The 13,557-nt window shown below is 33.9% G+C and overlaps 1 protein-coding gene across 2 annotated transcripts; it reads left to right on the plus strand.

Annotated features, from left to right (window-relative positions):
- The first annotated feature begins 5,983 nt into the window (after positions 1–5,983).
- On the plus strand, positions 5,984–12,642 carry capsla (calcyphosine-like a). 2 transcript variants are annotated; one of them, XM_051865026.1, is made up of 5 exons: positions 5,984–6,120; positions 6,683–6,834; positions 7,873–8,050; positions 8,176–8,385; positions 12,386–12,642. In XM_051865026.1, the coding sequence occupies exons 2-5, from the start codon at positions 6,758–6,760 to the stop codon at positions 12,485–12,487; spliced, it is 567 nt and encodes a 188-aa protein (XP_051720986.1). In that variant the 5' UTR covers positions 5,984–6,120; positions 6,683–6,757; the 3' UTR covers positions 12,488–12,642. The 2 variants fall into 2 exon arrangements, with proteins under 2 accessions (XP_051720986.1, XP_051720995.1); XM_051865035.1 differs by lacking the exon at positions 5,984–6,120 and adding an exon at positions 6,565–6,585.
- The last annotated feature ends 915 nt before the right edge of the window (positions 12,643–13,557 follow it).

A 13,557-nucleotide genomic window follows, 5' to 3' on the forward strand; every position in this document is an offset into this window, starting at 1 on the left:
CTGAAGAAAAAAAAAAAAATAGTTCAATGTTCTAAATAAGATCCTAACAGAAATTGCCATACTAAACAGCAGGGCTGTGCGATTTTTCAGTTTTTTTTTCGATTAATTCGAATTTAATGTTTTGCCTCGATTTTATTATTTTTAAATTGAGAAATCACGATTTTGAATAAAAATGTTAGCAAACATTACAATCAGTCATGTTGACAATACAGCAACGATAACCATTAAGAGAAGAAAATGATCCGACCACATGATGGCGCACCTGATTAACCGTTCTCCTGTGATGCTCAATGAACGTAGAATACATTGTCAGTCTTAAGCCCTGGGTATACTTCGGCTGTGTCCGAAATCTCCCCCTATACCCTTAAATAGGGCACTATTTGAGGGGACAGCCATTTGTAGTGGTGTCCGAAACCACAGTGGACGATGTTGAGTGCACTCATTCAATCCCACAATGCACTGCAATAACGAGTGTACTAGGGCTGGGCGATAAAACGATAACGATATGTATCGCGATAGACACGTGATCGATATCAATAAAAAATGTGTTCGATAAAACGTTCGATATTTTTTTTATTCTTCGTCGGAAGAAAACAGAGGTTGCGAAGCAAGTTTGGTTGCATTAACAAAGGCACTCGCTCTCTGGTAACCTAGCAACGTAGGGAGTGACACGCTAACAGCCAATCATGTAACAGTATCAAGTTTGGTTGCGCCATATCGTTGTCTCGTGCTGGTCTGCTGGATTCCTCTTCAGTAACCGGCAACTGATAAGCAGAAAATGAGTGCCGCAGCAAGCGAGGAAATTGTAAATAAAAGAGGAAATGTCAGCTCGCCAGTATGGCAGTTTTTTGGATATTATAAGTCTGACCGTAGTCAGACCAATGTCGTCTGCAAATTATGCAAGACTGGTAATACCACGAACTTGATGTACCACCTTAGCCGCGCTCACCCTTTGGAGCACAGCCGTATTCAACCAACAACATCTGTAGCTGCAACACCGCACAACATTTTAATTATTTGAGTTTTCCATGGTTGTTGACATTTCTGTCTTAATAACTGAGGGGATTATGATCAGAGGAAGGTTAAGTTTAAAATAAAAATGTTTAAATGTAATATATTTTTCTCCTGGTCCTTATTTTAAATGGGTCAGAAAAAATTATCAATAATTATCGATATTGACCGATATGAAACACTGATATCGTGATACAGTTTTCAGCCATATCGCCCAGCCCTAGAGTGTACAACCGATGCATGCTCAACGGCTAGAGAATACCCATAATGCACTGTGAGAGTCGCGCGCTGAATGAATTCCCGCGTCTCGCCAGGAGATGGCGCCTGCAGCTGAATCAATCATCCATTCATTTTCCAAACCGCGCTGGTCCAGTATAATATCATACAGGTATAATTTCCTTTTTAATTGATCATTAAATCATTTAGTTAAGGTTTGTACATGTTAGTTTTCATGGCAGAGTTTAACATAAATATTCATTACTACTGGTGCTGCCAGTTTTCTACATTTTAAATGATTATTAAACAGCAAGCACAAACTATGCGAAATCGGCAGCCCTTCCGGCGCACTCAGTGTCCGAATTCACTCACTCGTTTCATTCACTCCTTCAACTGGACTATATTAGTGGAGTAATGTAGGGAATAGTGAATGAGGGTATAGGGGGCGATTTCGGACACAGCATTCATTTTTTTTACACGTACGCTAGTGTACGTGCACAGTCGAATGCCCAGCCTTGCAAAGCATACTTCATTCAACTCGTACGCATACACAGGCGTTCGATGTATGTGCAGTTTTGAGCAATCTCTCGCCACAAGTTACACCCCATTAGAGTTGTCAAAAGTACCGACTTTGGTACTGAAATTTTAAAAATGTGAAGCATTGAGCGCTGTTGAGTGGATTCGTAATCACCTCTGATTGGCCATTGTATTGACGTGCTCATTGGATATTTCTGTGTTTGGCTACAATGATCAAAGCACGGGAGCGTTTGAAAGCACACGGAAGTGTTAGAAATTGAAAGCGTTTTGAAAGCAGACCGGTCTGAGACAGATGCCTGCTTTCAAACGCTCCCCGTGTATCTGTGTAAGCAGTCATTGATGACTATTTTAGGGCTGGGCGATATGGCAAAAAAATAAAATCTCGATTTTTTCAGAACGATTGACCGATTCACCGATTGACCGAGTCCGATTTTTTTTTTTTTTTTTTTTTTTTTACTGTTTAATCAACCTAAAAACTTAACTACAATATGATTTAAGTAACATTAAGTAACAAAAAAAAAGTTTCATTCCAAGTGCACCACACATGAAGTGATCAACATGGTGTAAATGTAAAACAATTTGTTAAATATCTTTGCAGAAAATATGCCTGAAATATGAAGGCAAATGTTGTACAAACTTATCTTAAACACATCCTATATACTCAGAAATAATATAATATAAGAAAATGCTAAATATTTCTTAGCCAAAAAGTAATAGCAATAAATAACACCAGTAATAGGTTATTATTAACAGCAAATGCTTTGTAAAAACAGAAACAACAGCAGCTTTCATCCTGTCACCATCATGCAAACGTGAAATATCAAACAGGTTTACAGGTTTTTGCATTTCATTGCGCTATTTGTCCAATTGTTTTTATGTTTGGCGGACATGTTTAGGTGTTGCACTTGTGTCTCACGTCTTTTGCAGCGTCTCACTCATGAAACGGCATTCTAAAAACACGGCAGTCAAGTAAAAAAAAAAGCTCAACTCGCGTTTAATATCTTTGCCTTTTTTTTCCTCATTCCACTGCCTGTGTCTCATTTTTATAATGCAATAAAGCATTTCTGAATGAACAGCCGCTTAAGAATAGTGATGTTTTCTACGTTCATAGAGCGTCGGTTAATCAGGCGCGCCGGTGCCATCATGATCGGATCATTTTCTTCTCCTAACACGGTTATCATTGCTGTATTGTCAACATGTCTAATTGTAACGCTTGCTAACATTTTTATTCAAAATTGCGATTTCTCAATTTAAAAAAATAATAAAATCAAGGCAAAACATTACATTCGAATTAATCGAAAAAAAATCGAAAAAAATCGCCCAGCCCTAGACTATTTACAACGTTTTTGAAGCGTTGATCATTGTAGCCAATCACAGACATATCCAATGAGTGCGTCAACATAATGGCCAATCAGAGTTGTTTACGAATCCGCTCAACAGCGTTCAAAGCGTCACATTTTTTACATTTCAGTACCGACGTGGTACCGAAGTCATTACTTTTGACAACTCTACAACCCATGTAAACATCTTTGTATTCTTTCATGCTAGAGCTGTACAAATGAGGGTATTTTCTAACCTCTTCGCATTATATCTCGTGTATGTAGGCCTCCATCATCGCTGTAGCTTGCATGTGTTCCGGTTTGTTCTGTTTGCAGTTTTTCTTTGACTAGCTTGTGAATCAACGGCCCCAGGGCACGGTTGACACCTTGTGGATAAACTAATCACTGCAAAAAAATTAAATGCATCAAGTACGTCATCTTCTGATGACGAAATTCGCGTCACGTGCACTGTACGCTGACCTTCGCATCCGTGTAAAAAGTGAACTATACTTTGGGCTTTAAGCGGCTGTTCACTCAGAAATGCATTATTGAGTTGAAAAAAAACGAGCGGAATGAGTGGAACGGGAAAAAAGTTATTAAGCACAAGTTGAACGCTTTTTTTTTATGTTTGGCGGACGTGTTTGGCTGTTGCACTCCTGTCTCGCATCTTTTGCGGCGTCTCAGCCATGAAACATAAAAAAATAGGAAAAATAGTGCAATTGAATGCATAAACCTACTACTATGTGTTTGATATTTCATGTTTGCATGATGGTGACAGGCTGAAAGGTGTTGTTATTTTCTGTTTTTACAAAGCATTTGCTGTTAATAATAGCCTATTACTGGTGTTATTTATTACTATTACTTTTTGGCTAAGAAATATTTAGCATTTTTCTAATTTTACATTTAAAAAAATTCAAGAACTTGAAAAAGGCTGTTCACACACAATCTCCATGCAACCTGACCAAGCTTGAGCTCTAAACAGAACAATGGTGGGAAGTAAGAATGCTAACAATTAATCTGTGATCGATTAATTGTTGATAGGGATGCAAAAGGACAGAAAATTTCCTGTAAATTCCTGGAAAATTTCCAGAATTTCCAGAAACTTTCCAGGATTTTTGGAAACTTTCAGGAAAATTTTCCAAGAAACTTTCTGACCCTTTGCATCCTTAATTGTCGGCAATAATTTAATCAATAAAAGTTTTGAGGAAAACACTTGCAGCAGAAAATGAAGCGAGCGCTCTCCAAGTGAATTAATAATTCGAGCCATGGATTAAGTATAGGCTAGCTGTTTATTTCCAAACATAATTAACCAAGGGTCCAAAAAACCTTCCAAACAAGTGATTTTACTAAACATAAGAACTACTTGTGTAAACGCCACACTAAAAGTACATAGAAATGATTTTACAGATCACATTTTCATGTAAAGCTGTTATTTTTTCATGTTATGAAAATAGAGCACTTGTAATATGTCAGCAAATATAAAAGCACTTTTTAAGTGATGGTCATATTCCTTATATTTACCACTAAGCCAAGCTTCTAAGCTTTAAAATGACACTTTTATGTTGGTTAAGCAAGTGGTTAAGTAACGTGATATCTTAGTAGAGCCCTCCGCTTAGGATTTAAGAGGTTGGTTAACGATAAATCAGTTCATTGATCATTAATTTAAACAACGATCATTTATGGGAATTTATGTAAATCAACATCTGGGAACAGATGTGCAATGTGTGTTGACATGAAAGAATATTTTACTGTTGATCGGTGTCCAAAAAAACACTAGCCTAATTATTTCCTCTGTGGCTAAATGTTGTAAAACATGAATGCTTCCAAGGGGGTGAATACTTCATAGGGACACAATACATTTGTAAAATGATCTTAATTAACACATTATTCGGATTTTAACATCATATAATTAACTGAAATGTTTTGAACAAACTTTAAAAAACATCACTGTTGTGCAATCCAATGACTCTGTTCAACCTCTAATGCTATCCTTGGTCTGTTTAAAACCAGCAAACAAGTAATCTTCCTCTAAGTGGTACTAATTGACAAAACTGAGGTTTTTGTCAATGTTTCTTTCCACTTCTACAACAAAACAATTAAAAGCAACTGCTTCTCCTTTAAATAAAACTGTAAATACACGCATCTGAATAGAAAAACATCAAAACTTACAGCTGTGAACACTTTTGGGTGAATCATTAAGTCAAGAACAATATTCCTAATGGGTCATACAATCAAAAACTAATGTGAACCAACTGGTTTACAAGAATTAGGCTATCATTGAGAATAATGGGAATTTGTGGATTTGGAGTAATGATTTGTGGGTGAAAGGTAATCTGTAACTTTACTTGTTTTAATGAGATTCCCCATTTACTGGTTTTGACAGGTTTCTATACACTAAAACAACAAATTACCTCAATCTACAAACTAGTCCATACATGAATAGGGTTTGTTTAGACAATTATCTTTACCTGTACTTAAGTGTCGTAGTTTACCGTAGTAAATTCATCAGTAAGTGTCTGATTTAAACCAGTAGTAGGCCATATTGTGGAGATTATGAGACGCGTTTAATCCTTCAAGCGATTTAGCGTCACGTGATCGAATATTCCCGCCTTATACAAAATTAGCTTGGTACCTGTAGTTTCCTACAGTTTTACTAATAAAACTATTAAACAAAATTACAGAAATATTTTGAACATGTATTACACTTTGAATGTGATTCCATATGAATGTATATTGCTTTACAATATAAAAAACAGCGGAAATAATAATTGTAGTTGCCTAACTCTGGTATTTAGGTAGAAACTATGGTTACCATGGTAAAACTCAGCTATCGATAGGTTTAAAAGCGTAAACTATATATATATTAAAAATATATTATCTGCTAATGCAGATAATGGACGCAGAATATGATGATTGACACGCGTTGCAGCCAATCAAAAGAAGTGTTGAGTTTGGAGGGGCGGGGAAACGAGCAAGTGCACCTGAGAAACACATGGGACACACAGCTCACTCCTCCAGAGACCCTCGCAAGATACAGGTATATTTCCTTTATATTTATTTGATTTGAACTTCATGTTAAACCATTCTCCTAAAAGTAATTTCTACTTTTTGATTCGTAGAAATAAAATAGAAATATTTAATACATAGAAATGGTTTTGTCCTTTTTTGTTTTAATATTTGTTTATTCGTCTAATATTTTCTCACAATGGATACTGACAGCCTAAATGATGATGATAATATAGCAGTGCGTTATTTTGTGATTTTTTTCTCATTATAAAATGTTTAGAGAAAGATGAAATATATCGTGTCTGTTGATAATCGTTATGTCTATGGTTACTACAGCTTGTTTTATGGCGGTTTATGTGTACAGTTGCCATAGTTACATTCTTTGAGTTTATGTTTCCAAGCCAACAGAAATCGTATAAAAACACTTCCTTGTAAGCCCACGTGACGTCTTGAGGACCACCTCATTGCATTTCTGCATTCTTAATGCGCATGTGGTGTAAATATCTTAAATGTGTTCAGTGTAAATGTTTACAAATGCTATAATAGCTCATATCAAATTGTGATTTGTATAACACTTTAATTTTGTGCCATAGATCAACCTGAAGCTGCAGTGGGATCCACAGAGACCAGATTTGAGATACACACCTGAAAGAGACTGACAGAGAGTAATGGCCACAGATGCAGTGCAGGAGCTCCGGCAGCAGTGCCTCAACAGGGGTGCGGCGGGAATCAAGGGTCTGGGAAGGCAAGGGAAAAAAATCTAGTCTTTTAAAAAACACTCCACAGGGAATATATACATCCTTTGATTCAAAAGAACAAAAATGAGGTGATGTGGGGCAGTGATAAAGACTTGTAATGGGAAAGTTGTTGTTCTGATCCCTGCTAGGAGCGAGTGATTATTAGCATTGAGATAATTAACCTCAGGTTACTCCAGAGGGACTGAATTTTTTTCACCCAGGGTTATTATAGGTACCTGAAACTAAAACGAAAACTACCCCAAAAAATATAATATATATATATATATATATATATAATTATATGTATATATATATACATGCATGGCTTGTAACATAAAAAAAGTATTTTATTTCAGCTGGTTTAAGGCAATGTCTCATTTTCACTTAGTTTAACTTGATGTACTAAAATAAGTAAAATTTAAACTAAAATAAAAATAAATAAAACCTATATAGACATATTTTTTTTTACATAAACACTAAAACTCAAACGGAAAATGTAAAAATAAAAAATATTTATTAAAGCAATATTAGTATGATACTAAAATAACACTGATTTCAAAAAATAAAGAATTTATGTTGTGCATAAAGAAAATGGAGGCTATTTGAAAATTAATCATCATGAAAATTAAACACAGTAAAAATTCTCAATATTGTAATGTATCCAGATGCAGAAAAAGGTTTTTTTTGTAATTCACATTATTCTTTGTGATTCTCATTACTTTTAAAATTCTCATTGCAATATTGTTTCTGTATTACAGTAAAAAATGCTGTAGTACAAAGATTTCTGTTTAAAAGAACATAAATTACTATTAATAAATTACATAAATACAGTTTATATAATTTTAATTGCTGGATTTTGGGGTGAAATATGACTTGGACATGTATATATGAAATTCACCTAATAAGATGATACCATGATGCTTGTGAGGTGATAAATCAATATTTTAAATAAAATTTTTCTATATCATTCAGCTTTTACAAAGGTATAGTATTATAAATATGTTTAAGTTCAACATTTAAACTAAGAACATAAATATTTTTTCCAGGACGTTTCGCATTATGGACGATGATGGCAGTAAATCTCTGGACTTCCAGGAGTTCCAGAAGGGGCTGGAGAACTACGGCGTGTCCGTGGGGAAGGACAAAGCACAACAGATCTTCACCATAATGGATAAGGATGGAAGCGGCACCATCAACTTTGATGAGTTTCTTGAGAAACTAAGGGTAAGAACAGACCAAACAAACAGAACTGTTTCCAGGATACAGAAATGTTCCCCCATCCATTTTCAAAAACATATTTTTCATGCTAACTGCGATGCATCCCGCTTCATTTCGTGTCTGTGTGTCAGCCGCCCATGTCGAGCGTACGCAAACAGGTGATCAGTCAGGCGTTCCAGAAGCTTGATAAGACAGGAGACGGCGTTGTGACCATAGAAGATCTACAGGGTGTTTACAACAGCAAACATCACCCCAAACACAAGAGCGGAGAGTGGACAGAAGAACAAGTCTTCCGCTCGTTCCTGGACAGCTTCGACTCTCCACACGACAAGGATGGAAAGGTTCCTGCAATTTATTCCTGCTTTTACAGTCTAATAAGGGTCTGCAGATTAGATATTACAATCATCATCATCAAGAGTGTTCATTTCGGTCCTCATATACACAATACCATAATTATTATACATATTAACTGAAAAAGGTGTAGGTTTTTTCATAATAAGCGTCGCTTCCACTTTAAATTTAATCTATGCAAAAAGATACAAAAACAAAACAGTTACTAAAGACAAAACTGCTTAAGACCGTTATACACTGACAATTAAAAATAGATAAAAAGTCTGTTTCTGTCGACTTATATCATAATTATGACTTAGTATGTCATAATTTAATTTTTTTGTCAATTTCGATTGACTTTCTTAAATCTTAATTTCTGCTTGTTATATCACAATTTCAACTTTTTAATCTCATGACTTTTTAAGTCATAATCTCAATTTTTGTCATAATTTTGACTTAAACTCATGACTTAGTATGTCGTAATTTTGACTTTTTTGTCATAATTATTACTTAAAGTAACATTTTCAACTTTTCATCGCATAATTATGACTTAGTATGTCATATTTCGACTTTTTTGTAGTAATTATGACTGTCACATTTTCGACTTTTCATCTCATAATTGACTTACTATGTCATAATTTCAACTTTTTTGTCATAATTGACTTTTAAAGTCACATTTTGAACTCTTGTCATAATTATGACTGTCACATTTTGAACTTTTCATCACAATTGACTAATTTAGACTTTTATAGTCACATTTTCAAATTTTTATCTCATAATTATGACAGTATGTCATAATTTCGACTTTTTGTCATAATCATGACTTTTAAAGTCACATTTTCGACTTTTGTCATAATTATGACAGTCACATTTTCGACTTTTCATCTCATAATTATGACTTAGTATGATTTAGTTCATCTCATAATTGACGTTTTGTCATAATTATTACCTTTTATTTCAGAATTTCTTCATTTTGTCATTTCAAATTTTTAATCTCATAATTGACTTTATAAAGTCATAATTTCTACTTTTTATGTCATAATTTAAACTTTAAATTATGATTTACCAAAGCATGATTTTTTTTCTTATGTGGTAGTAATGGGCTGAAGCCTTAGTTTATTGTACATCCTTTTTTCTTAAAAAGCGTCACTTCTGCTACTAAATTTAATCTGTGCAAAAAGAGACAAAAACAAAACAGTTATTAAAGACAAAATTAATTTAAGACCTTTATACACACCTGAAAATTACACCTTTTATAAAATACAGTCCTTTCATATATTCTTTATAAAAATTATTCATTTTGAGTTGTTTATCACCTTTCAAACCTTTTTAATTTTTTTTTTTTTTTTTTGCAAAGCAAACTATTATTTCACCCCTTTGACAGCTATACGTATGTTATAGGAGTATAGTTGTTATACTATTATTGTGCAAGGAAATAATGTTTTTATGAATTGTTTTATGTTTCCATGAAGTTTACTCATGATGTCAGTCAAGTTTTCTTGCAGCAAAATTAAATTTTCCATGACCATTTCAACCCTTTTTCTCTGACCCTTAAAAATAAACAGGCCATTTTGCTGCTGAACCTTAAGAGTGTAATAAATGATTTAACTATATGAGCAATGATGCTTCAGTTAACTCCAGATTAGCCTGGTTAGTGTCCAGTTGATTCAGTTTGGTTCAATAACTGTGTAAAGTTCATCAATTATGGAATGAGTTCAGTTCAGCTATAAAGCAGCTCTGGAGAAAACAGTGATGTTCTCATCAGTTCAGTTCTCATCCAGTAGTGTCAGTGCTACGGAAGCTTGTTTTCGCCACTGAATAAAACAATTTAAAAGATAATTCTGACTTTTTTTCTCAGAATTGCGAGATATAAACTCGTAATCGTGAGTTATTAAATAAGTCAGACTTGTGCGATATAAACTCGTAATTGCAAGTTATAAAGTGAGAATTGTGCGATATAAACTTGTAATTGCGAGTTCTAAAATCAGAATTGTGCGATAAACTCATAATTGTGAGTTCTAAAATCAGAATTGCGTGATATAAACTTGTAATTGTGAGTTATAAAGTCAGAATTGCGCAATATAAAATCGTAATTGCGAGTTATAAAATCAGAATTATGCGATAAACTCATAATTGCAAGTTATAAAGTCAGAATTGCGCAATAAACTCGTAATTGCGAGTTATAAAGTCAGAATTGCGCAATATAAAATCGTAATTGCGAGTTATAAAATCAGAATTGTGCGATAAACTCATAATTGTGAGTTATACGTAAAGTCAGAATTGCGCAATAAACTCGAAATTGCCAGTTATAAAATCAGAATTGCGCAATAAACTCGAAATTGCCAGTTATAAAATCAGAATTGCGCAATATAAATTCGAAATTGCGAGTTATAAAGTCAGAATTGCTCAATATAAACTCGAAATTGCGAGTTATAAAATCAGAATTGTGCGATAAACTCGTAATTGTGAGTTATAAAATCAGAATTGTGCAATAAACTCGTAATTGTGAGTTATAAAGTCAGGATTGCGCAATATAAAATCGTAATTGTGAGTTAAAAATCAGAATTGTGCGATAAACTCATAATTGCAAGTTATAAAGTCAGAATTGCACAATAAACTCGTAATTGTGAGTTATAAAGTCAGAATTGCGTGATAAACTCGAAATTGCGAGTTATAAAATCAGAATTGCACAATAAATTCATAATTGTGAGTTATAAAGTCAGAATTGCGCAATATAAACTAGTAATTGCGAGTTATAAAATCATAATTGTGTAATATAAATTCGAAATTGCGAGTTATAAAGTCAGAATTGTGCAATATGAACTTGAAATTGTGAGTTATAAAGTCAGAATTGCGCAATATAAACTCGAAATTGCGAGTTATAAAATCAGAATTGTGCGATAAACTCATAATTGCGAGTTATAAAGTCAGAATTGCACGATAAACTCGAAATTGCGAGTTATAAAATCAAAATTGCGCAATATAAACTCGAAATTGCGAGTTATAAAGTCAAAATTGCGCAATATAAACTCGAAATTGCGAGTTATAAAGTCAAAATTGCGCAATATAAACTCGAAATTGCGAGTTATAAAGTCAGAATTGTGCAATATAAACTTGAAATTGCGAGTTATAAAATCAGAACTGCGCAATAAACTCGTAATTGTGAGTTATAAAGTCAGAATTGCGCAATATGAACTTGAAATTGTGAGTTATAAAGTCAGAATTGCGCGATATAAACTAGTAATTGTGAGTTATAAAGTCAAAATTGTGCAATATAAACTAATAATTGCGAGTTATAAAGTCAAAATTGTGCAATATAAACTCGAAATTGCGAGTTATAAAATCAGAATTGCGCAATAAACTCGTAATTGTGAGTTATAAAGTCAGAATTGCGCGATAAACTCGTAATTGCAATTCTGACTTTTTTTCTTGCAATTGTTTATCACACAATTCTGAGAAAAAAAGTCCGAAGCAAGAAAACATTGCAGTATTGAATATTACGTATTCCCAACTAAGCAAGCCAAAGGCGTCAGTATATGTTCCGTACATATTTCCCTCAGTACGCTGTAAAAAAAGATTTTTGGAGTAGCCTACGTTTTACAAGAAAATACTAGGCCATTTCATTTTTTTCTACATGCAAATTTCACGTAACTTAATTCAATGTGTTACTTGCCATTTCTTTTTAATTTGTTTGTTAAATTTACTAGCAATGTCTGAATGACAACTGTTTCTGCATCTGAATTTTTAATGTATATTCATGTTTCTTATGCTGCGTTCACGCCATGTCGTAATTTATGTAATTTCGAGATGTCAGCTCGTGGATTTTCATGTCAACTCCCAAATGAATCAGCAGCGGTCACGTGGTACAAGTAGGAGTACTAGGAGCTGCAAGAAGTTTCTCAGTTTACAAGCTGTAATTACGAGTTCTACGAGGACGTGAACTCTTTTTACAAGTTGTAATCTCGTAATTACGACATGGCGTGAACGCACCTTTATTTCTTCCTGTGACAGGTGACGCTGGAGGAGTTTGTGAACTATTACAGCGGGGTCAGTGCCTCCATTGACAGCGACGAGTATTTCATCACCATGATGAAGAACGCATGGAAGCTGTAGTCATCATCGGACACGTTCGCTCAGAAATCCCGTTTCAATCTATAGTCTTTGGTTTCAATGCGTTCTATTTGTCATTAGAAATAACAGTGAAATGGTGCAGACTGTAAAATATTTACTTGTAGAAATCATGTCTAATTAAAGGTATTTGATTGCTACATCTTGCCTTAATTTTTTACACATTGCTTGTTCCCAGAAGACAAAATGAACGCGAAGTCCCTCTCACAGATCCATCTGATTCTGCTTGACCAGGACATGAAAGTAAATGGCATGACAGCTGTCAAAATCTGGGATTGTAAGACGTCAGCTTCAAAAGAGCTTTATTGATTTCTCTGACAAACACTGTTCAATCAGATGATAAATCACACCAGCTGTTAAGGCTGTGAACTTGAGCATTGATAAATTTGTGCTGTAGGGAGTCAGATGTTTGTCGCCATCTGCTGAACATTCACAACATGACACCTCAATGTCTCCTCTAATATCATTTTACTAAATACGTGTTTGATTATCGATGCAAATATTAATGAGAATTAAAAATATTTATGACTCTTTACACAGATTTGTCAACCAACTAGCAATTGCCAATTTTAGCTAAATACTAAAAACTAAATGTAAAAAGAAATGAATACTTTTATTCAGTAGGAATGCATTAAATTGATCAAAAGTGACAGTAAAGACATTTATAATGCTACAAAAGATTCTTTTGAACTTTATATACATCAAAGAATCTTGAAAAAATGTATCACGGTTTACACAAAAATATTAACTTTTTTTAACATTGATAAATGTTTCTTGAGCAGCAAATCAGCATATTAGAATGATTTCTGAAGGATCATGTGACACTGAAGACTGGAGTAATGATGCTGAAAATTAACAGGAATAAATATATTCAAATATCACAATTGTTTTTAATATTTTTGATCAAATAAATGCAGCCTTGTTGAGCATGAGACGTTTATCAAGAAATTATAAAAATAAAATCTCACCCCAAACTTTGGAACGGTAGTATATTTCACACAAAATTAAATAATGCCTATTTTAGACCATTAAAAAGTTTGCATTGTGACAATATT

Source organism: Ctenopharyngodon idella, chromosome 2 (assembly GCF_019924925.1).
Source record: "Ctenopharyngodon idella isolate HZGC_01 chromosome 2, HZGC01, whole genome shotgun sequence".
Lineage (NCBI taxonomy): Eukaryota > Metazoa > Chordata > Actinopteri > Cypriniformes > Xenocyprididae > Ctenopharyngodon > Ctenopharyngodon idella.